Source organism: Podarcis cretensis (assembly GCF_951804945.1).
Source record: "Podarcis cretensis genome assembly, chromosome: 17".
In the NCBI taxonomy this organism is placed as follows: domain Eukaryota; kingdom Metazoa; phylum Chordata; class Lepidosauria; order Squamata; family Lacertidae; genus Podarcis; species Podarcis cretensis.
In genome coordinates, this window is record NC_137187.1 from 6531643 (window position 1) to 6559275 (window position 27633).

At 46.7% G+C, this 27633-nt stretch overlaps 1 protein-coding gene and 2 long non-coding RNA genes across 3 annotated transcripts in view; 1 reads left to right on the forward strand and 2 right to left on the reverse strand.

Moving 5' to 3' along the window:
• Positions 1 to 3165: 3165 nt before the first annotated feature.
• LOC307206635 lies at positions 3166 to 4092 on the reverse strand. The gene is made up of 2 exons (XR_013834441.1): positions 3698 to 4092; positions 3166 to 3659 (listed from the first exon to the last, which is right to left on the reverse strand). It is a non-coding gene; the product is annotated as an uncharacterized lncRNA (long non-coding RNA).
• Positions 4093 to 4104: 12 nt separating this feature from the next.
• FBXO10 (F-box protein 10) overlaps positions 4105 to 27633 on the reverse strand; it is a 42359-nt gene continuing 18830 nt past the window's right edge. Inside the window, exons 5-11 of the mRNA XM_079959254.1 lie at positions 25232 to 25368; positions 19823 to 19893; positions 17608 to 17760; positions 16535 to 16810; positions 15436 to 15746; positions 6111 to 6292; positions 4105 to 5954 (exon numbers count right to left, since the gene is read on the reverse strand). Coding sequence (XP_079815380.1) covers positions 5777 to 5954; positions 6111 to 6292; positions 15436 to 15746; positions 16535 to 16810; positions 17608 to 17760; positions 19823 to 19893; positions 25232 to 25368 — 1308 coding nt within the window. The 3' untranslated portion in view covers positions 4105 to 5776. The remainder of the gene's footprint in view (positions 5955 to 6110; positions 6293 to 15435; positions 15747 to 16534; positions 16811 to 17607; positions 17761 to 19822; positions 19894 to 25231; positions 25369 to 27633) is intronic.
• On the forward strand, positions 19886 to 22616 carry LOC307206650. The gene is made up of 2 exons (XR_013834457.1): positions 19886 to 19962; positions 22485 to 22616. It is a non-coding gene; the product is annotated as an uncharacterized lncRNA (long non-coding RNA).

The window sequence follows — 27633 nt, forward strand, 5'->3', positions numbered from 1 at the left end:
TATTCACAGACTTGGCTGAGTATGAGCCCAACAGCTCACCCCCGGTAGGTCTTGCCCCATGGATCAGTTGCCAAGACCGAAGGCCCACACCTCCCCACAGCCACCCTAAATCCCCTTCTCTCCAGGGCTTTTCCCAAGCAATCGGAGATTGCACCTATGTGAAGCCAACCTCTCCTCTGCCCTTTTCATGCCTCTTCTGGTTCTGGGAGACCAGCAGGGAGGGTTGCTTGTTGCAGCAGGAAGGGGAGACACCTGTGAATCTTCTCCAGCCTGACATCGTGGCGTCCCTCCTCTCCTGCCCCAGCTTTTGCCTCTTGATTCTGGACTTTTTGTCTGCCACAGATTCTCCCAGCTTACTAAGCCCCGTTACCTCTTCAGCTTCCGACACCGCCTTTCCCCCATCTTCTCCCTCTCCCTCTCCCTCTGCATCGTTGTCCCACCATCACTCCCCAGGCACTCAGCCTTCCTCCCTTGGGGGTTCCCCACCTGGTTCTCCCAACATTCCTCTGCATCCAACCAATCCATGAGACATGCTTTCTAGTAGTCCGCCACTGATCTCTCCTCCAAACAAGACCCACTGAGTTTGAATGCTGATGCCACCAAAAATTCTAGTTTCACAGCAGCATCCCCACTACTTTGTAGAGATGGAAAGAAATGACAGCTAGGAATCAGTACCATAAGCCTGTCCAGATCTGGTCTGCTGTAGCTGAGCTGATCCCAGATCCCTCTTCCCCTCCCACAGCTGGAGCCACATGCCTGCTGCTGACATTATAGGAGCCATGCTGTCCTTTTGCAGCTGCATAACATGTCTAACAATATCTAACAAGCCGGTTAATTAAGAAGGGTTTGGTGCTTAAAATAGAGCCTTTTATTCTTGCAATATACAGGTTTTCCTTCATAAAATGTTACATAGAATGTTTAACTTCTGTTTTTTAAAAAAGTGTGACGCGGCAGCTAAAAAAGCCAGTGCAATTCTGGGCTGCATCAATAGGAGTATAGCATCTAGATCAAGGGAAGTAATAGTGCCACTGTATTCTGCTCTGGTCAGACCTCACCTGGAGTACTGTGTCCAGTTCTGGGCACCACAGTTCAAGAAGGACACTGACAAACTGGAATGTGTCCAGAGGAGGGCAACCAAAATGGTCAAAGGCCTGGAAACGATGCCTTATGAGGAACGGCTAAGGGAGCTGGGCATGTTTAGCCTGGAGAAGAGGAGGTTAAGGGGTGATATGATAGCCATGTTCAAATATATAAAAGGATGTCACATAGAGGAGGGAGAAAGGTTGTTTTCTGCTGCTCCAGAGAAGCGGACACGGAGCAATGGTTCCAAACGACAAGAAAGAAGATTCCACCTAAACATTAGGAAGAACTTCCTGACAGTAAGAGCTGTTCGACAGTGGAATTTGCTGCCAAGGAGTGTGGTGGAGTCTCCTTCTTTGGAGGTCTTTAAGCAGAGGCTTGACAACCATATGTCAGGAGTGCTCTGGTGGTGTTTCCTGCTTGGCAGGGGGTTGGACTCGATGGCCCTTGTGGTCTCTTCCAACTCTATGATTCTATGAACTTGTAACACATAATCCAACATAAAGTTAAAAGTCTTACAAAGTTCTTAGAAAGGTTAGTGGCCTTCTGTGATTGAGATCCAGTTGCTTTTAAAGGGGATGTCTGTGGCCCTGATCCAGCCAAGGTTAGTTATGGCAAGCCTCTCTATGTCTACTCAAAAGTAAGACCCACTGAATTTTGTGCGGGGCTTTCTCCTGGAGAAGTAGATATAGGATTATAGCCTAAATATCATTAAAGCAATGATGATTCATTTAGTTTCAATGGGTCCATTACAAACTACCTTGATCTGCATCCAAGGACTTATTTATAATTTGTAGCTTGGTTTGCTTCTATGGCTGACATGGGCTGGTCTATTGCATTTTTATTCCAAAATATATGCCACTCATTTCAGTGGTACTTCCTCTGGAGTAAGTAGAGAGAATGACAGCCACATCCTGCAAGCAATTTCTACAGGAGCAGTTTCTACACTGCATCCAAGAAGATTCCCTCATGACACAGGTGTTGTTTATGTACACATGGTTTTAATTCATTTTTAAAATTTTGCTTTGTTTTTGTTTTGATGAAGTCGACATCCAAGGTATCACCTGGAGAGCGGCAGGTTAGCCAGCCCTGGAGTAGACAATCTTTAGTTTTGAAAATAATTTTATTAAATTTCATATTTCCAAATTAAACACATCAAATCAATTAGTCCAAATTATAACAATACATATCATATAATCCAATTGTTTTCCAAATTGTAAATTTTTGTGGGGGGGTACCCAAGCTTCTTGATTGGCAGGAGTCCAATCCTCGAATATTTGTTCTTCCATATTAAGAATGATGTTTCCAGTCTCTTCTTCTCAATACTTGTCATTACTCATTTTCCTTTCCATTTTCCTCCGATATGCTCCGCAAGTGGGTTGAATTTGTATTTCTGTGTGGGCTTTGTGCTGCTCTCTCGTAAATCACTCTCCTCCAACAGTCCTTTCCGCTCGAGCGAATAATCGCCATTTTTGTCGTTCCGATGAAATACAATCTAGAAACTCGCTCTTTAGCTTTTCCGACCTGTTGCATCATAAATTAGTCTTTTTGCAGGAGGGCTGCCCCTTCCAGTTCGCAATCTCCTCGAAAATAATATATCTTCGGCTCGCCCTCCCCAAGACCAACTCCAACAACACAGGTCTCTTATCAAGTTTCCATTCTTACTGCGTCACAAGAGAGAGCCCTTCTTCTTTCCAAATCCTTCACAGAGTAAAACCTTTAAGTTCATAATTATTCCCATAATTATTCCCATAATTATTATAAAATTCATTTTTAGTCCCATTTGCAATTTATTTCTGTGACAGATCTTCAGAGGGAGGGTTATTAATAATCACATAGAGCAAAAAAAATAAAAAGTCATTTCCCCCCTCTTAGTTCCGGCATTCCAATCCACATACCATATTTGTAGTACTTACCACATACCATATTTTGTAGTACTCTTCCTTCTCAGTCTGTCTCAGTCTTCTTCCTTTCAGTGATAAAATTGTTAGCAGATAAAAACCTCCTGCCTCTCTTGGAGTAGACAATCTTGGGCTTGAGTACAAGTAGTCTGACCTGGAATAAGGCAGTTTCTTTTGCTCCATGCAAGGTCATAGCTATTTATTGTCGTGGCCTGTTGGCTACGCAGAGTTTTGACTTGCCTTGGAGGTAGGTCTGCTAGTGTTTTCACTCAAGAGAACTGTTCCACGTCGTGCCATCAGAATAAGCCAGTCCAACTTGCGCATTGATGAGATATAAACAAAAGGCAATTCGGTCCTTGTTCATGCATTTCACTGGTATGTGTTGCCAACTAAAAACTAATGCTACCATCTTTGCTCTCTTAGCCCACAGCCCATCCAGCTCTTGTATCAATAAAAGGGGGGCCTCAGGCTCTCTTCAAGAGGTAAGGCAGGGAGGAGGAACCAACAGATCTTCAGGTCTCGTTGGACTCCCATCAGCCCCCAACAAACATGGCCAACAGTCGGGGATCATGGGAGTTGTAGTCCAGCAGAAGTCCCACAGTATGCATTCTTCTTTCAGACAACTTTTCGCTTGCACATGCAAAGTTAATGCAGAAATAGTCAATCTACTGCCTCAAACTCTGGTGGTCACTCTAAGTCAGAGTTCTTCGAGTGACCTTCCTGCTGCAGACCAAAGTGCTGCTAAAGGCACAAGAGTGAAGGCCATTAAAATGGAAAAGAAGCTGGCAACTTCGCAGAGAAGCCCAAGGGGTTAGAATTCAACTATATACATATAGAGAAAGAAACTTCTCTGCGTGTTTATGCTATAGGCAAGTCACAGGGAGCCACTGCTGGGTAAGGGATAATATAAGCAAAAAACCTCAATTCCTACTTTGTTTGCCATTTCTGAATGCACAAAAAAAAAAATTAAAAAAAATTATCACCTCTAACCTGCTTAATGTGGCTTTTCGGTTCTTGGACAGTTTGCTTCCATCAACTCCGGAGCATCTGAATTGTGTCCTAATGTTGGGCAACCCCCACTTTTGGTGCTTTTAACAGTTTCACTAAAGCAAACAAGCAAAAAAAAAGCACAGCAAAATATTTCTCCCCATTTATTCACCACTATCCAGCTTCTGCTTTGTGTGTGTCTAATAAGAAGCAACTCAACTAACTCATTATTTAGGCCAAGGAGTTCCATGAATACCTTTCCCCCATAATTGTACAGGTCCATTTTATCTTGCAGATAATTTTCAAAGGCACAATGTGCAGCTCTGCCATACTCTGTTTGGCCCTCTTGCATAAAATCATTTCAAGTTCTGAGCTGCCCTGGTATGAAAATGGTTGCCAGCTGCCTGGGAGTCAATTTTGTTGGTCGTTTTTGTACATTATTTTAAAATCCAACACCATGTTATTTTGACATTGCTAGTCAAGAGTAAGTTACAGGTTTTTCTTCTTGCAATGTACAAGAGATGCTATGTTCATCTGCTGAAACTTCACGCAGCAAAACCACATAGAAACAGTGATCTGTTTGCCTTCTTGAAGAGTTGGCATATTCCAATTCTGTCTGCTTTATAGGCATATTTTGCCATGGTCCAAGAACTTCCCAGCACAGAAGAAAACAAAACTAACATTCAATGGAGGAAAGGGAGATTCATTCTGAGCAAGGTTCACTGTCTTATCAAAAAGACCAGATCCGTGGCTGAATCGTCAACATTACTGTGGCAACTTGACCAGCTGGCTTTTTGGCAATCACTAAAAGGGTGTGTGTAGGTAGGTAGGTAGGTATGTAAGAGGGAAGGGGGAAAGGAAAGGAAAGGTGGGTGGCGCTGTGGGTTAAACCACAGAGCCTAGAACTTGCCGATCAGAAGGTTGGTGGTTCGAATCCCTGCAACGGGGTGAGCTCCCGTTGCTCGGTCCCTGCTCCTGCCAACCTAGCAGTTCGAAAGTATACCAGTGCAAGTAGATAAATAGGTACCGCTGTGGTGGGAAGGTAAACGGTGTTTCTGTGCGCTGCTCTGGTTTGCCAGAAGCAGCTTAGTCATGCTGGCCACATGACCCGGAAGCTGTACGCCGGCTCCCTCAGCCAATAAAGCGAGATGAGCTCCGCAACCCCAGAGTCGGTCACGACTGGACCTAATGGTCAGGGGTCCCTTTACCTTTATTTATCAGAAGAGACAACATCTTCCATGATGATGTCACTCCCATTTCTATTTATTACCTACTCACCGCCATTTTGTTTTTACAGGTAGAAGTACCGACTCAAAACAATGGGGAAGTAACAGACTTTTTGGGAAGCTCTCAATCTTCCACCTAGAAGGCAGCCCTTCACAGCACCCTGTAACGTCTCCCCACTCCTTGAAAGCTGTAGTAGGGGAAAGTATTGGTTTCCCCAGGTTTGTGACATCATCCACTAGGCGAATCCTGGAGCAAATTTTGAGCAGCCAGTGTCACGAATGGAAAAGGCAATGAGGAGTCAGACATGAGTGAGAATTGGCATGGTGGCTGCTGCTGATGTCACAAAGGCACTGCTTTCCCCTTCACAAACAAGACTACAGCTGAAGAGGAGGAGGCAGCAGCTGAGGCCTGAGGTAAGGGTACAGGTGAGGGAGCAACCATGCCAGGGAGCAAAATCATTTCCATTCCCATCGTACTGTAGCCGCTGCACTGAAAAGCGATTGAACATGAGTTCGTGCACTCCTGCAACGAGCACGCATGGGGAAGGGACTTTCCAGGGTAGCCCCTGAGGAAGGCCAGGATCACACAATTGTACAAAAGATGCTCCCGTTGTTATGGCAGCCCCCATCCACTCTAGCTGCTATCCTGGCGGTCATGTTTGAGACTTTCTGACTATTCCCAGATGTTGATACGCCTCTGGAGGCTCCTTCGATGTGAGGCCGCGCTGGAGGGTTCTCCAGGGTCCAGGCAACGTCCGACCTGGAAGGACAGGAAGACATAACAAGGCATTCGTCAGATACCTAGTCTGAATTGACGCCGCCTTACACATGGAAAAATACGGTATGCTTAAAATGTAGAGGGCATCAGCTGTATGGAATAAGGGTCCTCATATTCTCAAGTCCCCACCTGGCTTACCTTTTCTTGAATGCCAGGAGCTTGTTGCTTTGAACGACACAGGCTTCCGTGTCGGAGGCCTGCTGCAAAATGCTCTTTTTGGACTTCCCTTGGAAAATCACATTGTCCTGCACCAAGGCCTTGGTCTGGTCAAGGATCTCAATCCCATAACCTCGAAAGGAGTGGATTCTGTTCTTGGTTACCTTGAAGGAAAAGAGGAGAACACAATTATTGGTAACATAGCACTCCATTAGCAAAATTAGATGATTCATCATTCTGGAAGAGAAAGAGCGAGTTGGTTTTCCAGAAGCAGGTGATTTAAAAAAGAAGCACCCAAGACAGCTTGATAGGGAAATTTGATGCCAGTTGAACCTCAAGAGAGAAAAGGTCTAAAGCAGGCATAGGCAAACTCGGCCCTCCAGCTGTTTTGAGACTGCAATTCCCATCATCCCTGATCACTGGTCCTGTTAGCTAGGGATGATGGGAGTTGTAGTCCCAAAACATCTGGAGGGCCGAGTTTGCCCATGCCTGGTCTAAAGGAACTAGAAGGATGTGTACAAAAAATGGAAAAGGGGGGAAACCACCAAAGAGGAATTCAAACAAATAGCCAGGATGTGTAGACACGAAGTCAGAAAAGCTAAAGCACAGAATGAACTCAGGCTTGCTAGAGAGGTTAAAAGCAACAAAAAAGGCTTTTATGGGTATGTTCGTAGCAAAAGGAAGAACAAAGAAACAGTGGGGTCACTCAGAGGAGAAGATGGTGAAATGCAAACGGGACACAGAAAGGGCTGAACTCCTCAATGCCTTCTTTGCCTCAGTCTTCTCCGATAAAGAAAGCAATGCCCAACCTGAAGAATTTGGAGCAAATGATTCAGCAGAGGAAACACAGCCCAGAATAACTAAGGAGATAGTACAAGAATACTTGGCTAGTTTAGATGTATTCAAGTCTCCAGGGCCAGATGAACTGCATCCAAGAGTATTAAAAGAACTGGCAGATGTGATCTCAGAACCACTGGCAATCATCTTTGAGAATTCCTGGAGAACAAAGTTCCGGCAGACTGGAGGAGGGCAAATGTTGTCCCTATTTTCAAAAAGGGGAAAAGAGAGGACCCAAATAATTACCGCCCAGTCAGTCTGACATCAATACCAGGGAAGATTCTGGAGCAGATCATTAAGCAAACAGTCTGTGAGCACCTAGAAAGGAATACTGTGATCACCAATAGTCAGCATGGATTTCTGAAAAATAAGTCATGTCAGACTAACCTGATCTCATTTTTTGACAGAATTACAACCCTGGTAGATGAAGGGAACGCAGTGGATGTAGCCTACCTTGATTTCAGCCAGGCATTTGACAAGGTGCCCCATGATATTCTTGTAAAGAAGCTGGTAAAATGCGGTCTTGACTATGCTACCACTCTGTGGATTTGTAACTGGCTGACTGACCAAACCCAAAGGGTGCTCATCAATGGTTCCTCTTCATCCTGGAGAAGAGTGACTAGTGGGGTGCTACAGGGTTCTGTCTTGGGCCCGGTCTTATTCAACATCTTTATCAACGACTTGGATGGTGGACTCAAGGGCATCCTGATCAAATTTGCAGATGACACCAAACTGGGAGAGGTGGCTAACACCCCAGAGGACAGGATCACACTTCAAAACGACCTTGACAGATTAGAGAACTGGGCCAAAACAAACAAGATGAATTTTAACAGGGAGAAATGTAAAGTATTGCACTTGGGCAAAAAAAATATGAGAGGCACAAATACAAGATGGGTGACACCTGGCTTGAGAGCAGTACATGTGAAAAGGATCTAGGAGTCTTGGTTGACCACAAACTTGACATGAGCCAACAGTGTGACGCGGCAGCTAAAAAAGCCAATGCAATTCTGGGCTGCATCAATAGGAGTATAGCATCTAGATCAAGGGAAGTAATAGTGCCACTGTATTCTGCTCTGGTCAGACCTCACCTGGAGTTCTGGGCACCACAGTTCAAGAAGGACACTGACAAACTGGAACGTGTCCAGAGGAGGGCAACCAAAATGGTCAAAGGCCTGGAAACGATGCCTTATGAGGAACAGCTAAGGGAGCTGGGCATGTTTAGCCTGGAGAAGAGGAGGTTAAGGGGTGATATGATAGCCATGTTCAAATATATAAAAGGATGTCACATAGAGGAGGGAGAAAGGTTGTTTTCTGCTGCTCCAGAGAAGCGGACACGGAGCAATGGATCCAAACTACAAGAAAGAAGATTCCACCTAAACATTAAGAAGAACTTCCTGACAGTAAGAGCTGTTTGACAGTGGAATTTGCTGCCAAGGAGTGTGGTGGAGTCTCCTTCTTCGGAGGTCTTTAAGCAGAGGCTTGACAACCATATGTCAGGAGTGCTCTGATGGTGTTTCCTGCTTGGCAGGGGGTTGGATTCGGTGGTCCTTGTGGCCTCTTCCAACTCTATGATTCTATGATTCTATGATAAGTCAGGAAGACTGTTCCCTGCTGTCAGAGCTACCCCTAGGTCCCAGCTCACAGAGGACCAACGCCCGATCGTCGTTATGTACAAAAGTCTTTATTGAAGTTCAACTTCCATTCCAAAGCCGCAGCGCGCAGCCCTACGTCTTAAACCCTAGACCGGCGAAATCCCGTCTGAATCTCCTCCCCTCTGGCACCAGTTTAAGATCCTAGCCCTGCTCCACCTTTTCCGTTGTTCTCTCCTCCTCTGGGTCCTCCTGCCCGCCGGGGCTTTCCCCTTTCTGGACTCTTCCGACGCTGAGTCGGCTGACTCCTCCCCCTGTCTCCGGCGGGCTTTAGGACCCGGTTCCCAATCCTCATTCTCTGCTGTCCCGCGCTCCTGTACATTTGAACTTGCCTCTCGCGCCAACCCAGTTACCTTCCTCCTGACCGTCACACTGCTTCTGTCACTGCTTCCCTCTTCCGGGATACTGCCCGGATCTGACCTCCCCTCCATTGTCTGGCTCTCCGATGGAGGCGTGGCCAGCCCTGACTTATCTTCACTCCCTGGTGTGGAATCCTCTGCCCTCGATACCTGGGACTCTTCCCCCCCACTATGCTCTGGTGGGGAAGCTGGTCCTGATTTCCAACTGCTACTCTGGGAGTCCCTGCTGGCCCCTTGCTCCTGGAGTGTCCCCCTTGGGAATCCCCTTGCCCTGGCCACTGGCGCCCCCTTCTGTGAATCTTCCGATTCGCTGGAGAGGCTCATGGAATCTCTCGGGCCACTGTCATCTTCTCCTACGCTGCCCTCAGATTCTTCCCCTTCGCTCTCCATCTCCCCTTTTCCCTGTGCTTCTGCTCCTGAACCCCTGACACCTGCGAAGAGGAACTGACAGTTATGTCGCTCTGAGGAATAAGGGTCTCCTTACCAACCACTGGCACCCTTAACAAAAGTTCCCAGGATTCTGTGGTAGAAGCCATGTCTGCTTAAAGTGGTATTATGGTGCTTGGGGGAAGTTATGGAATTGGGATTTAAAATTCATGGCATGTTATATGTTGAAAGAAAATTATATGAAAATGATGTGCCAATGGTATTTAACTCCTAGTAAATTAGCAAAAATGTATAAAACAGGCTCAAATGTATGCTGGAAAGGTAAGGAAAAAGAAGGCGCCTTTTATCATATGTGGTGGGACTGTAAGGTAGTAAAAGGATTTTGGGAAATGATATATTATGAGTTGAAAAAAACGTTTAAAACAACCTTTGTTAAAAAAACCTGAAGCTTTCCTTTTAGGAATTCTAGGTGCTGAAAGGAGCAGAAAATACTATTTATGCATGCGACCACGGCTGTAAGGATGTTACTGGCCCAGAGATGGAAAGAAAATAAAGTCCCAACCAGAGAAGAATGGCAGATGGAGTTAATGGACTATGCTGAAAGGGCTAAAATGACCGGAAGAGTTAGAAATCAGGAAGACCAAAATTTTAATAAGGAATGGGGAAAATTTATAATTTATCTTAAAGACCATTGCAAACAGTTAAAATCGTGAGGGTTGGAATATCACTTGTAGTTTAAGGTTGAATTCTGGACATAATGGAAGAGGCAAAGGGTTTGGATTAACATAAAAGATGCGGGGGGGGGGGAGGATTAATAACAGGACCCATAAACGGGAGGATGGAAGTCCAGGAGATCCCTAGGAATCTTGTTTCTATGATTTGAATTATGTCTGATATATCTCTGTAAAATTTTAATTTGAGAAACCAAATAAATAAATTTGTAGAAAAAGAAGAAGGTATGGTACTTTGCATGTATTGTGCAAATGCAGCTCTATAACGCCCTAGCACCATGTTACACCTCAAATGCTACAACTCCATCACAAAACCAAGGTCCTGGTAAGTAGTCCACTGGGGGAGGCAGTTGATAAGGTTGTCTAAAGGTAAAGGTAAAGGGACCCCTGATCATTAGGTCCAGTCGTGACTGACTCTGGGGTTGTGGCGCTCATCTCGCTTTATTGGCCGAGGGAGCCGGCGTGCAGCTTCCGGGTCATGTGGCCAGCATGACTAAGCCGCTTCTGGCGAACCAGAGCAGCGCATGGAAACGCCGTTTACCTTCCCGCCGGAGCGGTACCTATTTATCTACTTTCATTTTGTGCTTTCGAACTGCTAGGTTGGCAGGAGCAGGGACCGAGCAACGGGCGCTCACCTCGTTGCGGGGATTCGAACCGCCAACCTTCTGATCGGCAAGTCCTAGGCTCTGTGGTTTAACCCACAGCGCCACCCACATCCCACAAGGATTAAATAAATAAATCAAGTAAATAAATAAATAAAGCTACTTAACTAAAAGTAGAAATAATCAGAATATTTCTGTGTGTTGGGGTTACTTGGATGATGTTGCGACGCAACCAGCAACCTGAAATTGCAAGACTTCAACTCAGAAGCTGAACTACCGTACACCATGTTGGAAGGAAAAGGAGCTCAGCAAAGAGCAGTTAAAAGAGCTGAACATAGCAGACCTAGTAAAAGAGGCAGAAATCTTTTAAAGGTAAAGGGACCCCTGACCATTAGGTCCAGTTGTGGCTGACTCTGGGGTTGCGACGCTCATCTCGCTTTACTGGTCGAGGGAGCCGACGTACAGCTTCCGGTCATGTGGCCAGCATGACTAAGCCGCTTCTGGTGAACCAGAGCAGCACACGGAAACGCCGTTTACCTTCCCGCCGGAGTGGTACCTATTTACCTACTTGCACTTTGATGTGCTTTTGAACTGCGAGGTTGGCAGGAGCAGGGACCGAGCAACGGGCGCTCACCCCGTCGCGGGGATTCGAACCGCCAACCACAGCGCCACCCGCGTCCCCCTCGCCTCCTCTCTCTTGCTCAGCCATGCACCTCTTGTACCACACAGCAGTCATTTAATACCTTGCGCAGGGTAAAGACTGACGGGAGGGTCTCAACGGGCTCTGCTTACTGAGTGTGCACAGAAAAACTGCATCGGAAAAAAGGAGGAATTTGAGAAGGAAGTGCTGAAAGGTTTTCAGCAAATCCAAGAAAACCTGTTTTAATTTAGTTGTTGCTTTTTCCAATAAGATGGGGGGAAACTGTGTTCTTTGTAATTTGGCAAAACATAACTTAGTAACCGCAGGAAAGATACTCCCTGGTGGTGTTTGTCTTTTTTTACTTCCAAGTTTTCAAATGACTGAAGATTTTGACAGATTTTTCGGAGCACTTGGGGGTCAAAAGAAAGTAATTTAAAACAACTGTTGTTGAGATACTGTATTTTTCGCCCTACAGGACGCACTTTTCCCCCTCCAAAAATGAAGGGGAAATCTGTGTGCGTCCTATGGGGCGAATACAGGCTTTCGCTGAAGCTTGGAGAATGAGAGGGGTCAGTGCGCACCGACCCTTCTCGCTCTCCAGGCTTCAGTAAGCTATCCGCAGCCTGGGGAGCCCATGGGAGTTCCCGCAGGGCTCCCTAGGCTGCGGATAGCAGCCTGCCGCCCGGCGCGCGCTAAAGCAGAGCACCCCGCACTTCGGGCAGACATCGGCCAGCCCCAAAAGCTCAGGGGACAGTGGGGAGGCGCAGCGCCACCATCCCGCTGTTTCCCAACCTGGTTTGGAGGCTGGCGCTGGGGCGAAGTGCGCTTCTCCTCGGCGCCAGCCCCGCAAGCTTGGGGGACAGCGGGGAGGCAGAGCACCGCCATACCGCTGTTCCCTGACCGGTTTTGGTTACCCCAACCTGGTTTTGGGGGGAAAATAAAGGAATTTTTTTTCCAATTATTTCCCCAACAAAAAACTAGGTGCGTCCTATGGGACGGAGCATCCTATGGGACGAAAAATACGGGATTTCATTCCAAATCTGAGCCAGACAGAGGATGAGGTCAGGTGGGTGTCCTATCCACCCACCCCCACAACAAAAATTCAGGTTATGCCCATATCCCAGAGGGAATTGGAAGGGCCAACAGCAGTTCTGTGGGAAACTGTGTAAAATTACCAGCCGCTGGCGGTGCAACACACACTCAAATTCCACAATCCACTATACGGCGATACCGAAATCGAGAAGAACTAAGAAAGAAATGGGAGCATTTCCTGGAGGTTGGTACACAAATTAAGACACAATTTCCTTTAAAAAATATCTACTGCAGAACTTGCACCTTTGTGTGTGTGTGTTTTGCTGGGGTTAAGGGCTCTTGTGTCAGTGAATGGATCTGTAGATCCTCATCTCCCATTTGTTTATTTCTTTTGCCTCCTTCACGCCTGTCATTTTCTGGGACTGCATTCAACATGATATTTCTTGCCACAGCAGCAGCTTTCCCCCCTGCTTCTCTGAGGACTGTTCCAACCTGTTTACTTGCTCTGCTACTTCTCTTGGGGTAGGTGATGGATTCTTGCCAGAACGCAAATGAGAAAACAGCAGCAGAGGCAACAAACAACCCTTAGGCTTCCTATTAAAATGTGCTCACTTATCAATATAGAGCTGTGTGGGCACTTTGCACCCCTCCCCATTTTTGCAATTGCTTTTTTTAATTGAACGATGTGGGAATTTTTTTTTGGAATTTTGTTGCTGTTTGGTTATAACTCGTTTGTCTGTTTTATTTCTTTGGGAACCTGTGTGTAGGTGTTTGGGGGCGGGGTGGTGGTGATTCTGAGCATCGAGTTTTTCTTCCTTTCTGTGAAATAGGTATTTCACAGTGTTCACAGTAGTTTCTTAGCTCTCCAAGTGTGCTCCTGGAACCAAGAAGGTTGGGGACCCCCTATGTAGAGTGTCTGTATGGAAGCGGGAATAACCTGGAGTGGTGTTAGTGGGCAGAGACCTGGGTTTATATCTCTACTCTGCCACAGAAGCTCGTGGGAGGACCATGGGCAGCAAACCAAACGTGCTTCACAGGGGCATCCAAAATGCTATGAGAAGAGTTCATGTAGTATAGAATTCTATGATGTCACCACAGTAGACAGTATTCAGTTAGGTCTCTTATTAAATGTACAGTGTTAGTGAGTTTTACTATGAGAGCAGGAGGAGTTTGTTTTACGCTGCCATGTGCCTCAGAATAAGTCTGTAAAGTCTCATAAGTCTGTCAGTGTCTCATGTTCATATACAGTGGTACTTTGGTTCTCAAATGCCTTGGTTCCCAAACACCAAAAACCCCGGAAGTAAGTGTTCCAGTTTTCAAACATTTTGTGGAAGCCGAACATCCGATACAGCTGTCAGCTATTGTATCCAGGGTGCCTTCACCAATCAGAAGCTGTGCCTTGGTTTTGAAACATTTCAGAAGTCAAACAGACATCTGGAACAGATTAAGTTTGGTGCTTTTGTTTTTGCATTTTTGTTTTTGAGGCTTTTTCAGTTAATTTGTTTTAGTGACTGTGTGGAACCCAGTTCAGCTATAGATTTATAGATTGATTGATTGATTGATTGATTGATTGTACGACTGTGGAAATGGATAAAAAAAAACCATCCAAACAATGACTATCATCAGTGCAGATAAGAAAAAAATAATAATTTTAACACTTATCACCTACAATACTGTCTTATTTCTTTTATAGTACAGTACATTGATCATTGCTTTGAGAAAGTGCACCTTGGTTTTGGAACACTTTGGTTTTGGAACGGACCTCCAGAACAGATTAAGTTTGAGAACCAAGGTACCACTGTGTGTGTGTGTGTTTGTGTGTGTGTGTGTGTGTGTGTGTATAGTCAAAGGCGACCTATGGAGTTGCGACGCTCATCTCGCTTTCAGGCCAAGGGACCTGGCGTTTGTCCACAGACAGCTTTCTGGGTCATGTGGCCACCATGACTAAACCGCTTCTGGCACAACAGAACACCTGACGGAAACCAGAGCGCATGGAAACACTGTTTGCCTTCCTGCCACAGAGGTACCTATTTATCTACTAGCACTGGTGTGCTTCTGGACTGCTAGGTTGGCAGGAGCTGGGACAGACCAATGGGAGCTCAGCCCATCGTGGGAATTCGAACTGCCGACATTCTGATCGGCAAGCCTAAAAGGCTCAGTAGTTTAGACCCACAGTGCCACCTGCGTCCCTTTATATATAAAGTGGCTACTTTATTTGGAATACTAAAACATGTTTGTGCACACACACACACACACACACAAAATATGTTTTAGTATTCCAATTAAAGTAGCATGTTATGTTTAAACTCTAAACAGAAAATCTTGCGCAGTCTTTCCTAGGAGGAAAAAAAGAGAACTATATTTTTTAAATGGCCAAAGAACCTGGGGCAGCTTTTACACATACAGTGGTGCCTCGCAAGATGAAATTAATCCGTTCCGTGAGGCTCTTCGTATAGCGGGTTTTTCGTCTTGCGAAGCAAGCCCATTGACAGCTTAGCGGATTAGCGCTATTAGCGGTTTAGCGGCTTTTAGCAATCAGCTGTTAAGCGGCTTATCAGCGGATCAGCTGATAAGCGGCTTAGCGGCTTAGGAAAAGGGGGGGAGGGGGGGAAAACCGCAGGAACTCGCAAGACATTTTTGTCTTGCGAAGCAAGCCCATAGGGAAATTCGTTTTGCGAAGCGCCTCCAAAACGGAAAACCCTTTCGTCTAGCGGGTTTTCCGTCTTGCGAGGCGTTCGTCTTGCGGGGCACCACTGTATAAATATCACTGCTGGAAGGAAAAAAAATAAGGTAACTTGTGCATGCAACCCTTCATGGAGGACTGGTGAAATATAGATAATCATAATGAGTCATCTAAATAACCACAAATCATCATAATGATTATTTATGACTATTTCGATGACTCTTGGGTTCCTTCCAACTGTAATTCTATGGAAGGCCACCCGCCAGGGATTCTACAGCTGCAATTCCTGCATCGCAGGGGACTAGACTGGATGATCATTGGGGTCGCTTCCAGCTCCACGATTCCCTGTTAACAAGCAAGATTGTTCTCTTTTATTTCGCCACGCACCTTCATATCGGCTGCCTGCAGCAGCTTGAGGCCACAGCCCTGATTGCCCAAAATGTCATTCTCGGTGACGATTCCCTCGCCCTTGGAGGCCACCCCGTGGCTGCTGTTGTCATAAATGCCGTTCCCACGAAGCTCCACCCGGCACTCTGCTTCCACCACGACTCCCCCCAGGCTATTGCAAGAGATGCTGTTGTTTGCGATTCTCGTGAGCTGCGAACTTTGGAACACGGAGACCCCACAGTCGTGGTTGGCGTGGATGGCGTTTCCAATGATGTTCAGGGCTTCGCTGCTCTTGATGTACAAGCCAGCAGCTACGAGAGGAGGAAAAGCACCCTTGAATCAATAACCCATCTTAACCAAAACAACCACCACCATGATGACAAAAACCTGGGGCAAGAAGGGACAGAAACCCGGAAATGCACCTACGTTGAAGTCAAACGATTAAGATGCTGCCATGTTAATATCTGCATTAAAAACAAAAATTGCCCCCATTTAAACAGACCCCAGCTATATGGCTAGGATCATGATTTTAAGGAAGGTGTGATATTCCAGCACCACTTTATAGTGTTTTGGCATGGCGGCTCAGCGTCACGTTGCAGGCGGCACATGCTACACGGTGGATCGTGGCACCATAAGTCACCGAAACCGGTGGTGGGGCAAGTGTAGCGTTTCTGCAGGAGTTTCCCAGTATACCTGAAGGAACGTCTCCACTCCTATCGGTCAGCCCAGACACTGAGGTCCAACTCCGAGGGCCTTCACTGCAAGAAGTGAAGCTACAGGGAACCAGGCAGAGGGCCTTCTCAGTAGTGGCACCCGCCCTGTGGGACACTCTCCTGTCAGATGTCAAGGAAATAAACAACTATCTGACTTTTAGAAGACATCTGAAGTTTTTAATGTTTGATGTTTTATCGTGTTTTTAATATTCTGTTGATACCCAGAGTGGCTAGGGAGACCCAGCCAGATGGGAGAGGTATAAGTAATAAATTATTATTATTATTATTATTTATTCCCAGAAGGAATTCTCAGAAGCTTCTTTGGAGCCTCTTTGGCCTTTCCCATGGACAAGGCTGGCTACACAATGTTCCCGGCCAGCACTCACCTCCGTTGTGGTTGATGTTGTTCGACTCCACGAGAGCCACGCTGATTGGCCTCCGGATAACCAAACGCTCATCCTCACTCTCCAGGTCATTCTCCCAGTTGGCAGCTTCTCCCTCGTCATTGAAGTTCTCGTTGCCCCCTTGGTTGGCGAGGTAGTCATTAGCATCATCTTTGCGGCAAAACACCGCAATCCCATAGATGCTGTTTTGACCGATTTGGTTGTTTGCTATGTGCGGGAGGCTGGAGGACATTATCCAGACGCCGCAGCCCTTGTTCCCTATGCCAAGAGAAGAGGGGGAAAGCACATTGGCCTGTCTTCCTGATGTAACATTGTGCAAGAGACTGAAGAAGCTTGGGCCGGGAGCTAACTGGGTCCTAGGTGTCCTGAACTGGTTGGAGGCTGAGGAATGGTGAGAGGCAGAATCTCCACAGGCTGGGCTGAGTGTCAGGCCTAATAAGCAGGGCAGCTCATTCCTGGTGGTCTTCCTCCATGAAAATCAGTTGCTGAAACAGAAAGTCCCTGCCTTCCCACCGACATCCAAGTCCCTCTTCTCCAAGGCTTTCCCCGAGCAATTGGAGACTGCGTCTGTATGCAGCCTCCGCCCTTTTCATGCCTCTTCTGGTTCTGGGAGACAAGGAGGGAGAGCTAGTTGTAGCAGGAGGGGAAGACACCTGTGACTCTTCACCAGCCAGACTCATCTCTGCTTCTTGGCCTCCTTCCTCTCCAGCTTCTGCCCCTGATTCCGGACTTCCCTCTACCACAGCCTCTCTCAAGCTCACTAAACCTTGTTTCCTCTTTAGCTTCCAACACCTCCTCTTCCTCATCTTCTCCCTCTGACTCATTGTTGTCCAGCCCCCAAACCCCAGGCTCTGAGCCCTTTCCCCTTGGATGTTCCCTAGCTGGTGCCTCCCACCATTCCACTGCGTCCAGCCAGTCCCTGACAGGCCATCCTCCATTTTGAAACTGGATTCTAGAACAGTCTGTGGAGAGCTGCTCTGCTACACTCAGCACACAAGACCCAGGGAAACAAGGATACGGAGGGGGTAATATCCCCACTGTCAGCAGAGGCTTACCATAAATGGTGTTTCCTTCTATGAGACCTTTCCCACGCTCCCCGACCACCACGCCGTCTGAATAGCCACAGCAGATCAGGTTACTTCTGAGGACAGGGTCACCTCCACGGCGGATGTCTGTACCTCCCCACTGGTTCTCCCGGATGACGTTTTCTAAAGCAGTTTAAGGAAGGAAGGGTAAACAAAGGACTGCCAATTATCCAAAGGAGCACTGAAGGAATGAAGTGAAAAGACTATTTCATGTCAAGCCAGTTTCTACCTCGACTTCTGTATCAACCTGAGGCAGCCCAAGGCTGTGTCATCATCCAGAATGTAGCTAGCCAAATGCTTGTTGTTATGAAAGGTTATTATTGTGTTTGTTATGAAGGACGAGGAGGGCGCTGTGGTCTAAACCACTGAGACTCTTGGGATTGCCCATCAGAAGGTCGGAGGTTCGAATCTGCGCGACGGGGTGAGCTCCCGTTGCTCTGCCCCAGCTCCTGCCAACTTAGCAGTCCAAAAGCATACCAGTGAAAGTAGATAAATAGCTACCACTGTAGCGGGAAGGTAAATGGCATTTCCATGCACTCTGGCTTCTGCCACGGTGCTCTGTTGTGCCAGAAGCAGTTTAGTCATGCTGGCCACGTGACCCAAAAAAGCTGTCTGTGGACAAATGCCGGCTCCCTCGGCTGGAAAGCGAGAAGAGCACCACAACCCCATAGTCAACTTTGATTGGACTTAACCGTCCAGGGGTCCTTTACCCTGTTTTGTTTTGTTTTGTTTTGAGAAGAAGGGGGAATAGGAGAAAGGAGGAGAGCTTTCTCTTTCCAGCGCAGATCCTTGGCTACTATGACAGACTGGGAGCCCCAGTGACAGACCACTAAGGGAAAGCTTTCCAAATTGTGTGCCACAACACATTGGTGTGTCGGTTGCAGTGAGTAGGTGTGTCGCACAAATGCTCCCCACACTCCTCCTGGGGCTGGAAAGCATTCGTTTAACCTCCGGCTTGCTAGTAAAACTAAACTGCTGTGTCGTGAAATGATGCAAAACTGAACTGCTGTGTCGTGAAATGATGCACGTCCAAAAAGTGTGTCACCAACGTGAAAAGTCTGGAAAGCTCTGCACTAAGGAAATGCTCTGGCCGTGCTCAAAAAGGGAAGTTCTGAGAGGCAGGTGGCGCCAAACGGACAAGAGAAATAACCATGAATTGGTCACCAGACTTTTGTTGTTCAGAGCTGCAGCAGTTCTGAGGTGACTCTCCTATGAGCTAGGAAGCCCGTGGACCAAACAGCACTTCAGCCATGAAGACAAAAGGTGGCTTTAGGCAAGCAGCCAGAGTCTCTCTTCTGTAAGATGGGGATGTGCACACTGGCCTACCTTACAGGGTTATGGGAAAGGACCACCAAGACCTTGTCACATGAAACTTCAAGCACAGAAGTGGAGGAAGCTGCCCAATACAGAATTAGCCTTATCAAACTCAGTACAGTCATACCTCGGTTTACAGACGCTTCACGCTGCGTTTTTTCAGGTTACGGACACGCTGAAACCCGGAAGTACCAGAATGGGTTACTTTCGGGTTTTGGCGGTCATGCATGCGCAAAAGCGCCGAATTGCAACCCGTGTGTGCGCAGACGCAGCACTGCGGGTTGCAAATGTGCCTCCCGCACGGATTATGTTCGCAACCCGAGAGTCCACTGTATTGTCTACACTGCCAGCCAGCAGCTCAGGGGGGGAGGGGCGCTCAGGCAATTGAAATTGATTCCCAGTCTTACTTGCTCAGCCACTGAGCTAAGGACCTTCCTGCCCAGGAGTGTAGTGGAGTGTGCGCGCCACGGCCCCAGGCACATGATTTTTGAGGGGGAATGAACCAGGCATCCCCATGCATGTGTTCCCAGCACAGCCCACGCCAGTGCTCTTCTCTGCCCACCAAGGTCAGTATTAGTTGGCTGGGCGCCCCCCTGCGCAGGCAGACAGGCGACTCAGCGTGGCTGGTGGGGGTGAGGTTGCTCTAGCAATGAGGGCCGGGCTGTAGCCCCTGGACCCGGAACGCACGCGCCCCGAGCACCAGCAACCAATGCTATGCCACCATTCCTCCCAACGTGAAGTCTTACTAGTTCAGAGGGCACGGGATCAGACGTGATAAAACCCTGCCAAAACTGAAATGAGGATTCACTGTTTGGAGGTTGATTTTTGCCCGACCCAAACCCATGCCCCATAAATGCTTTCCTTCCCACACCTGTTATTTGGCCTCTTCCGTTCTCGTTCACAGCGATGCCAGCAGCAAGGCCTTGGAAAATGTGGTTCCCACTGGAACAAAAAGGGGTGGAGACACTGTCAGTGTTTTGTACAGTTTGCTTATTTGTATAACAGCACAAGGCGAGAAAATAGTAATAGTTGGAATATATGCACCGAATAAGAAAATGTCAGAATTTTTAAAAATGATAGAAGACAAGATTGTTGGAGTATATGGACCAGAATATAATATTAATGGGAGACTTAAATGGGGTAGTCTCTCCAGAGATAGATAGGACAATAAGAAAAATGGACTCAAAAGAAGGAAGACTACCTTTAACTTTTTTCAAAATGGTGGAGAACTTTAATCTGATTGACATATGGAGATTTAAGCACCCACTGGGCAGAGAATTCACGTACTTCTCAGAACCGCATCGGTCTAGCGGAAGAATCGACACAGTATGGGTTTCTAGAGAATTATCAACACATGCCAAGAAAGTAAAGATACTACCAAGAACACATTCAGATCATAATTCAGTAATACAGGAATTAGGAGGAAAAAATACCCCACTTAGATGAAGGACTTTTAGATAATCAGAATATATTACAAAAAGCAGAAAAATCCCCAAAGTACAATTTATTTGTGCCACAATTAAATAAAGTAGTGTCTGTAAAATAGTGTCTCCCTTTTTTAGACACCTCGTCCTTCCAGTCATTGCTTCCATGCCAGAGTTGTGTCCCAGTCATAAAGGGCCCAGTGATTCTCCCCCATTAGAAGGCAGAGATGGGTTCCTTATTTAAACTGACCTGATGCACTGGTCAGTTTCTGAGTGCGCGGCACTGTGGTTTGGTGCTTGCTTCCACAATTGTTCTAAGTGCTTTCCTATAACTGTTTTATATACATTGCTATTATATTGCAAATCACTTGGGGGTGCCTCATGGCAAGATATTCATAAATGGAATATAATCATTTTCATCTTGCTCTTGAACTGTGGGGGCCCCCATTTCAAAGCCTTGCTCAGCCATGAAGCTTACTGGGTGATGTTGGGCCCATCTGCCCTGCTCACAGGACAGAACTTCCACTGTTAAAATAAACTGTCCGGTGCTCGCTAGAGAGAGGGAAAGGGCGCAAATCTATTCGGTAAGATAAATAAATAGGATTTTTATTACTCCAGGAGGTGCCAAATTGCATGTTCTGCCTTACTATAACTTTTCAACAGCGAGCGAGCAAGAGAGAGAATGAATCCGTCGTTTCAAGCGGAAGAGAAATCTGCTGCCACACAAATCAATGGGAACATGGCAAATGCCAAGTAAAGGCCAAATTTCAATGAGTGCAACATAGCAGATAAAGAGAGTTGGAAGAGGAAGATCTGAATTCAAATCCACTAGTCAGCCTTGAAGTTCGCTAGGTGGCCTTGGGCCAGTCTCTCAGCCTGATTCTACCTCACGGGGTTGTTGTGGAGATGGAGGGAGACATGATCAGTTGAAAGGTTTACAGCTCTCAGGAACTCTTGACATGGAGGCTGTCAGATGCCACAACTTCAATTGCTCCAAAATGGAAAAACTGTACAGAACTTGTGACTGCGGAGTTTAACACTAACTCATAAATTTCAGGGCCAAAGGACCCTGAAAAATTCTATGCTGTTTGGTGGGATTTTATCTTCTACACAAGTGCAAACAAAAGAACTCCCTCTGTGAAATTTGGCTTTCCTAATGGTCCTAAGTACTCGGCTTATGTCTTTTTTTGATAATTAATTAATTAAATTTATATTTTGCCCATCACAACATCTCAGGGCAGTTCCCAGAATATACCATTTCGTTTTTTGCATTCGTACTGCTATTATTTTTATAGTATTAGCTATCTTTTTAAAAGAGATTTTACTATAGAGTTTACCCATCTCAACAAATGCCTGCCAACACTTCCATAGGAGAAAATATTACAGCAGTTTTATTTTAGTGGTACCCAAAAATGATTTTGATTGTCACCAGATGCCAATAAGTGACTAAATCTGAATTCAAAAAGTCATTATCTTAAACTTTGCTGTTGTCAGACTGAAGACAGAAGTTCCAAAAGGTATCAGCAAAGAGTATGGTAGCTGAGTCTCCTTAACATGAACCAGTTGTTTTTCATTATGAAATTTATTATTATTATTTTTAAAAAACAGTATTGAAAGCTGCTGAGAGATCAAGGAGAACGAGCAGTGCTTATCTCCACCCTGTCCCCATCCCTGCCCTGAAAATGATCTCTGTGGGGGAATAATAGTGTGGTGAGATCTCAGTCAACCTAAAGTGAATCTCCTGGAGCCATTCTCTGGATGCCTCTGGGATTGAGGCTTTTAAGGAAAAATGCCAGAGAAACAAGCTTTCCGATTGGTCCAAAGACCCAAGTGAGACTTCTGTTTGAAATACATTCAGGGCTGCTTGGGAATAATTAGCGTAGCAATAATATCTTCTTAAGAATAACAAGCCTCATCTCCCACAACAAAAACACTAGGCAAGATCAAGTCAAATGCCTCTTGTTTTAGCAGGGGCAAACTATCTCAATTATAATAGACTTGCAGGGGTTGTTTTGTTTTGATGAGCATGCTGCTGACAAGTGTTGTCTAGGAAGAGAAATTACGTCTCCGCTCTGAGCTCCCTTCTTCTTTTATGTTCATTGCCTCTAGACTTCATTCGCTGCATCATAATCACCAGACAAGACAGCTGCCTATTTAGAAATTGCTACTTATTTGACAGGTCTGTTTCAGCCCAGTCGTGACCCTTATGGTTTGCAGATTAATAAAATCCGTTTCACACTTGTCAGTCGAGCTATTATGCTGGAACAAGCCGTTCCCAAACGGATGCTTAAGCCTGTCTAGGTTGCTTTGTGTTTCAGAAGAGTGTTGTGGGGCTGTTGTTTTCCTGCAAGAAATGTCTGCTGTTGCATTCGCAGCACAGCTCCGACGTTCATCTCAAAACAAGAACCGCCAATAAATCAGTAGCAGGTTTGCATGCCCTACAGACTCCCAAGTTTGAAAACTCCACAACCTGGAGGGCGATGAACTGAACTTCACGGCCAAGTTGGGATTCAAACTCTGGTTTATTCGAACTCTAACCATTTCGCCACACTGGCTCTATCGACTGCCTACCCAAAGTAGCCCTGTGCCAGGGATGGAGAACACTGGGGCCATTCAGCTACTGTCAGAGTATGGCTCCCATCAACCCTTTGTGCGCTGTCAAGGTGGTCTGAAACTGCCACGACTTGGAAGCTAGCAATGCCAGAAGAAGAAGAAGAAGAAGAAGAAGAAGAAGAAGAAGAAGAAGGAGGAGGAGGAGGAGGAGGAGGAGGAGGAGGAGGAGGAGGAGGAGAGTAGTAGTTTGGATTTGATATCCCGCCTTTCACTCCCTTTAAGGAGTCTCAAAGCGGCTAACATTCTCCTTTCCCTTCCTCCCCCACAACAAACACTCTGTGAGGTGAGTGGGGCTGAGAGACTTCAGAGAAGTGTGACTGGCCCAAGGTCACCCAGCAGCTGAATGTGGAGGAGCGGAGACGCGAACCCGGTTCCCCAGATTACGAGACTACCACTCTTAACCACTACACCACACTGGCTCTCCAGTGAGAGCCACAGATTCCCCATCCCTTCACAACACACCCTCAGGCCATGTCCCATTGGGATGGACAACTGCCCTTGCATGAACCATGATCTGCTGCTGCAGGACTGGGTGAGGGAAAGCCGCCATTCTGGGAAGAACAACCATTTTTTATATGCTGCCCATCTGACTGGGTTACTCTGGCCACTCTGGGTGGCTTCCAACAAATTAAAACATAGCAAGAAATCAAACATTATGTGTTGTTGTTTAGTCGTTTAGTCGTGTCCGACTCTTCGTGACCCCATGGACCAGAGAACGCCAGGCACTCCTGTCCTCCACTGCCTCCCGCAGCTTGGTCAGACTCATGCTGGTAACCTCGAAAACACTATCCAACCATCTCGTCCTCTGTCGCCCCCTTCTCCTTGTGCCCTCCATCTTTCCCAACATCAGGGTCTTCTCCAGGGAGTCTTCTCTTCTCATGAGGTGGCCAAAGTACTGGAGCCTCAGCTTCACAATCTGTCCTTCCAGTGAGCACTCAGGGCTGATTTCCTTCAGAATGGAGAGGTTTGATCTTCTTGCAGTCCATGGAACTCTCAAGAGTCTCCTCCAGGACCATAATTCAAAAGCATCAATTCTTCGGCGATCAGCCTTCTTTATGGTCCAGCTCTCACTTCCATACATCACTACTGGGAAAACCATAGCTTTAACTATACGGACCTTTGTTGGCAAGGTGATGTCTCTACTTCTCAAGATGCTGTCTAGGCCTGTCATGGCTGCCTTCAGATGTCTCCTAAAAGCCAGATACTTGTTTATTTCCTTGAGATCTGACGGCAGAGTGTTCCACAGGGAGGGGGCCACTACTGAGAAGGCCCTCTGCCTGGTTCCTTGTAACTTGGCTTCTTGCAGTAAGGGAACTGCCAGAAGGCCCTTGGAGCTGGACCTCAGTGTTGAACGATGGAGGTGGAGATGCTCCTTCAGGTATACTGGGCCGAGGCTGTTTAGGGCTTTAAAGGTCAGTACCAACACTCTGAATTGTGCTCGGAAATGTACTGGGAGTCAATGTAGGTCTTTCAGGACCGGTGTTATATGGTCTTGGCGGCCACTCCAAGTCACTAGTCTAGCTGCTGCATTCTGGATTAGTTGTAGTTTCTGAGTCACCTTCAAAGGTAGATGTTTCCCACATAGAGTTTCCCACATAGAGTGGGAAACATTGCTCACCATTCTAGATCAGCAACATTTGAGTTGCCCAGAACACACAGTATGAAAGCTACTTCCCCACAAAGCGACTGCAAAGACAAAGGTAAAGGTAAAGGGACCCCTGACCATTAGGTCCAGTCATGGCCGACTCTGGGGTTGCGACGCTCATCTCGCTTTATTGGCTGAGGGAGCCGGCGTACAGCTTCTGGGTCATGTGGCCAGTATGACTAAGCCGCTTCTGGTGAACCAGAGCAGCGCACGGAAACGCCGTTGACCTTCCTGCCGGAGCGGTACCTATTTATCTACTTGCACTTTGACGTGCTTTCGAACTGCTAGGTTGGCAGGAGCAGGAACCGAGCAACGGGAGCTCACCCCGTCGTGGGGATTCGAACCGCCGACCTTCTGAATGGCAAGTCCTAGGCTCTGTGGTTTAACCCACAGTGCCACCCGTGCAGGTACATTGGCCTAAAGACTTCATCTCCCTGTCAGTGTTCATAATAATAATAATAATAATAATAATAATAATAACAACAACAACAATAACAAACACCTTTCCTGCTCTTTAGCTGCATGGAGGACGTGTGGGTGTATTGTTTCAAACCGACATCCAAAAAACGGCAAGAAATGCTGCTGCTGAATAACTTACCTCACCAGAGGGTTTCCATTATACAGGATGTAAATGCCAGCCTCTTTATTTCCATATATTTGATTGCTACGGATGATGCCTTTCCCGTTGCCAAGGACAACGATGCCGGAGCGAAGGCCGCCGTGGATCCTATTACACTGCCGTTTGATTTATGCACAAGCACAAGAGGAATTAAAAATAGAAAGCAAGAGAGGGAGATCAGCCACAGAAAAGTCAAGGACTCAGTACAATAGCAGAAAGGTCAGCAAGCCTCCGGACAAAAGCGCCCAGCTCTTTCAAAGCTGGAAGTGGTTTGTTTTCGAGTGGAAGAGCCCAATTTTGTGTCTCCTTGGAGAAGGTCTGGCATTTCGGCTGCGACTAAGCCTTCTGCCTCTATAGCGGCCACTCGATTTGGAAATCAAAAGGGCTCCCATCATACCTTGGGCCCCGTTACTCAGATAAATACATAATCTCGTCCACCAATTCCCAATTTTGCTGGACTGGAATAAAGGAGAGGGTAAAGGCTTATTGGATCAACCAGCTCTTAGCAGCTTCTCAGCTGTGTCTCAGCTGTGGCTTTTAATATGCAGTCATTAGCAAGTGGTGATGTTTTAGTTTCTTGCTGTGTAAAAAGCCTCACCTACTGATTTCTGCTCTGGCTCTGGCTCTGGCCAGAGCAGCGATGTCACGCTGGCCACGTGACCCGGAAGTGTCTCCGGACAGCGCTGGCCCCTGGCCTCTTAAGTGAGATGGGCGCACAACCCCAGAGTCTGTCAAGACTGGCCCGTACGGGCAGGGGTACCTTTACCTTTACCTTACTGATTTCTGCAGATTAAACTGCTGTTAAAAAGGCACAGGAGTTGGCCAGGCAGGATTTCTTTTTTTCCTGGTCAGTTAGCAACCCTAGCTCCTGCAGGCAGAGAGAATACAGTGGTGCCTCGCAAGACGAAAAGAATCCGTTCCGCGATTCTCTTCATCTAGCGGTTTTTTTGTCTTGCGAAGCAAGCCCATTGACGGCTTAGCGGATTAGCGCTATTAGCGGCTTAGTGGCTTTTAGCGGCTTAGCGGATAAGCGGCTTAGAAAATGGGGGGGGGGGACCCCGCAGGAACTCGCAAGACATTTTCGTCTTGCGAAGCAAGCCCATAGGAAATTCGTTTTGCGAAGCACCTCCAAAACGGAAAACTCTTTCGTCTAGCGAGTTTTCCGTCTTGTGAGGCATTCGTCTTGCGGGGCACCACTGTAATGGCATCCACAGGCCAATGTTACATATCTAGATCTGATTTTGGGGGTGAGTGAGCCAGATAAATTCCAAACGGAAGTCAAACACTTTGGAGATCATCTTGCCGGGTCTCCTCAATTTTCTCCCCAACTTCAGAACACCCTCCCCTCTGATGCCTGCCTAGCACCAATATCAGCTCAATTTGGACACCAGGTTAAAACATGGCAATTTTCTCAGGCATTTTTGAATTACCATTCCGCTATGTAATAACAGAAATCAGCTACTCAGTGTTCTAAGATTATTTGTTCTTTTGCCAGCTTTCTGTTTAACTGGTGGAATTACAGTATTGCTTTAAATGGGGTCTTTGACACTGTCCTCAGAACAGTTTGACTGAGGATGGGATAAATGCTTTTTATAAAGAAGAGGAAGAAGAGTTTGGATTTGATATCCCGCCTTTCACTCCCTTTAAGGAGTCTCAAAGCGGCTCACATTCTCCTTTCCCTTCCTCCCCCACAACAAACACTCTGTGAGGTGAGTGGGGCTGAGAGGCTTCAGAGAAGTGTGACTGGCCCAAGGTCACCCAGCAGCTGCATGTGGAGGAGCAGGGAAGCGAACCCGGTTCCCCAGATTACGAGACTACCGCTCTTAACCACTACACCACACTGGCTCATACAGGCACATATCTGAATGAGCCATTAAATGTCACCAACCTACCATCCCATGCCACTGTATTGTGAGGAATCAGGACCACAATGGACAGGAAAAGGTTTGGTCCGCTCTGTTTTCTACCCAAAGAAGGGTGGAGAAAGAATGCATGAGAATGAACCACAAGGAAGGAAACCTCCTTGCACTGACATGTCAGAAGGAATGGGACTTGTTTCCAGTCCCTCCAGCCCTTGTCTTGGGCAGCCGATTCAATCTTGAATTGCTTGCTCCTCCTTAGAGAAAGGCTGCTGTTCATCAACAAGCCTAGGTCCACACCTGCTTGCATTGTGCAAGGATGGAGCCTCTCACTAATGGTGCCTCCCCTCTTGCACAATACTAGGAAAAGCTCTACAGTAGTGGGGACAGAACACAAACCAAATAATAATAATAATAATTTATTCTTTATACCCCGCCCATCTGGCTGGGTTTCCCTAGCCACTCTGGGTGACTTCCAGCAGAATATTTAAAACATGATGAAACCTCAAACATTAAAAACTT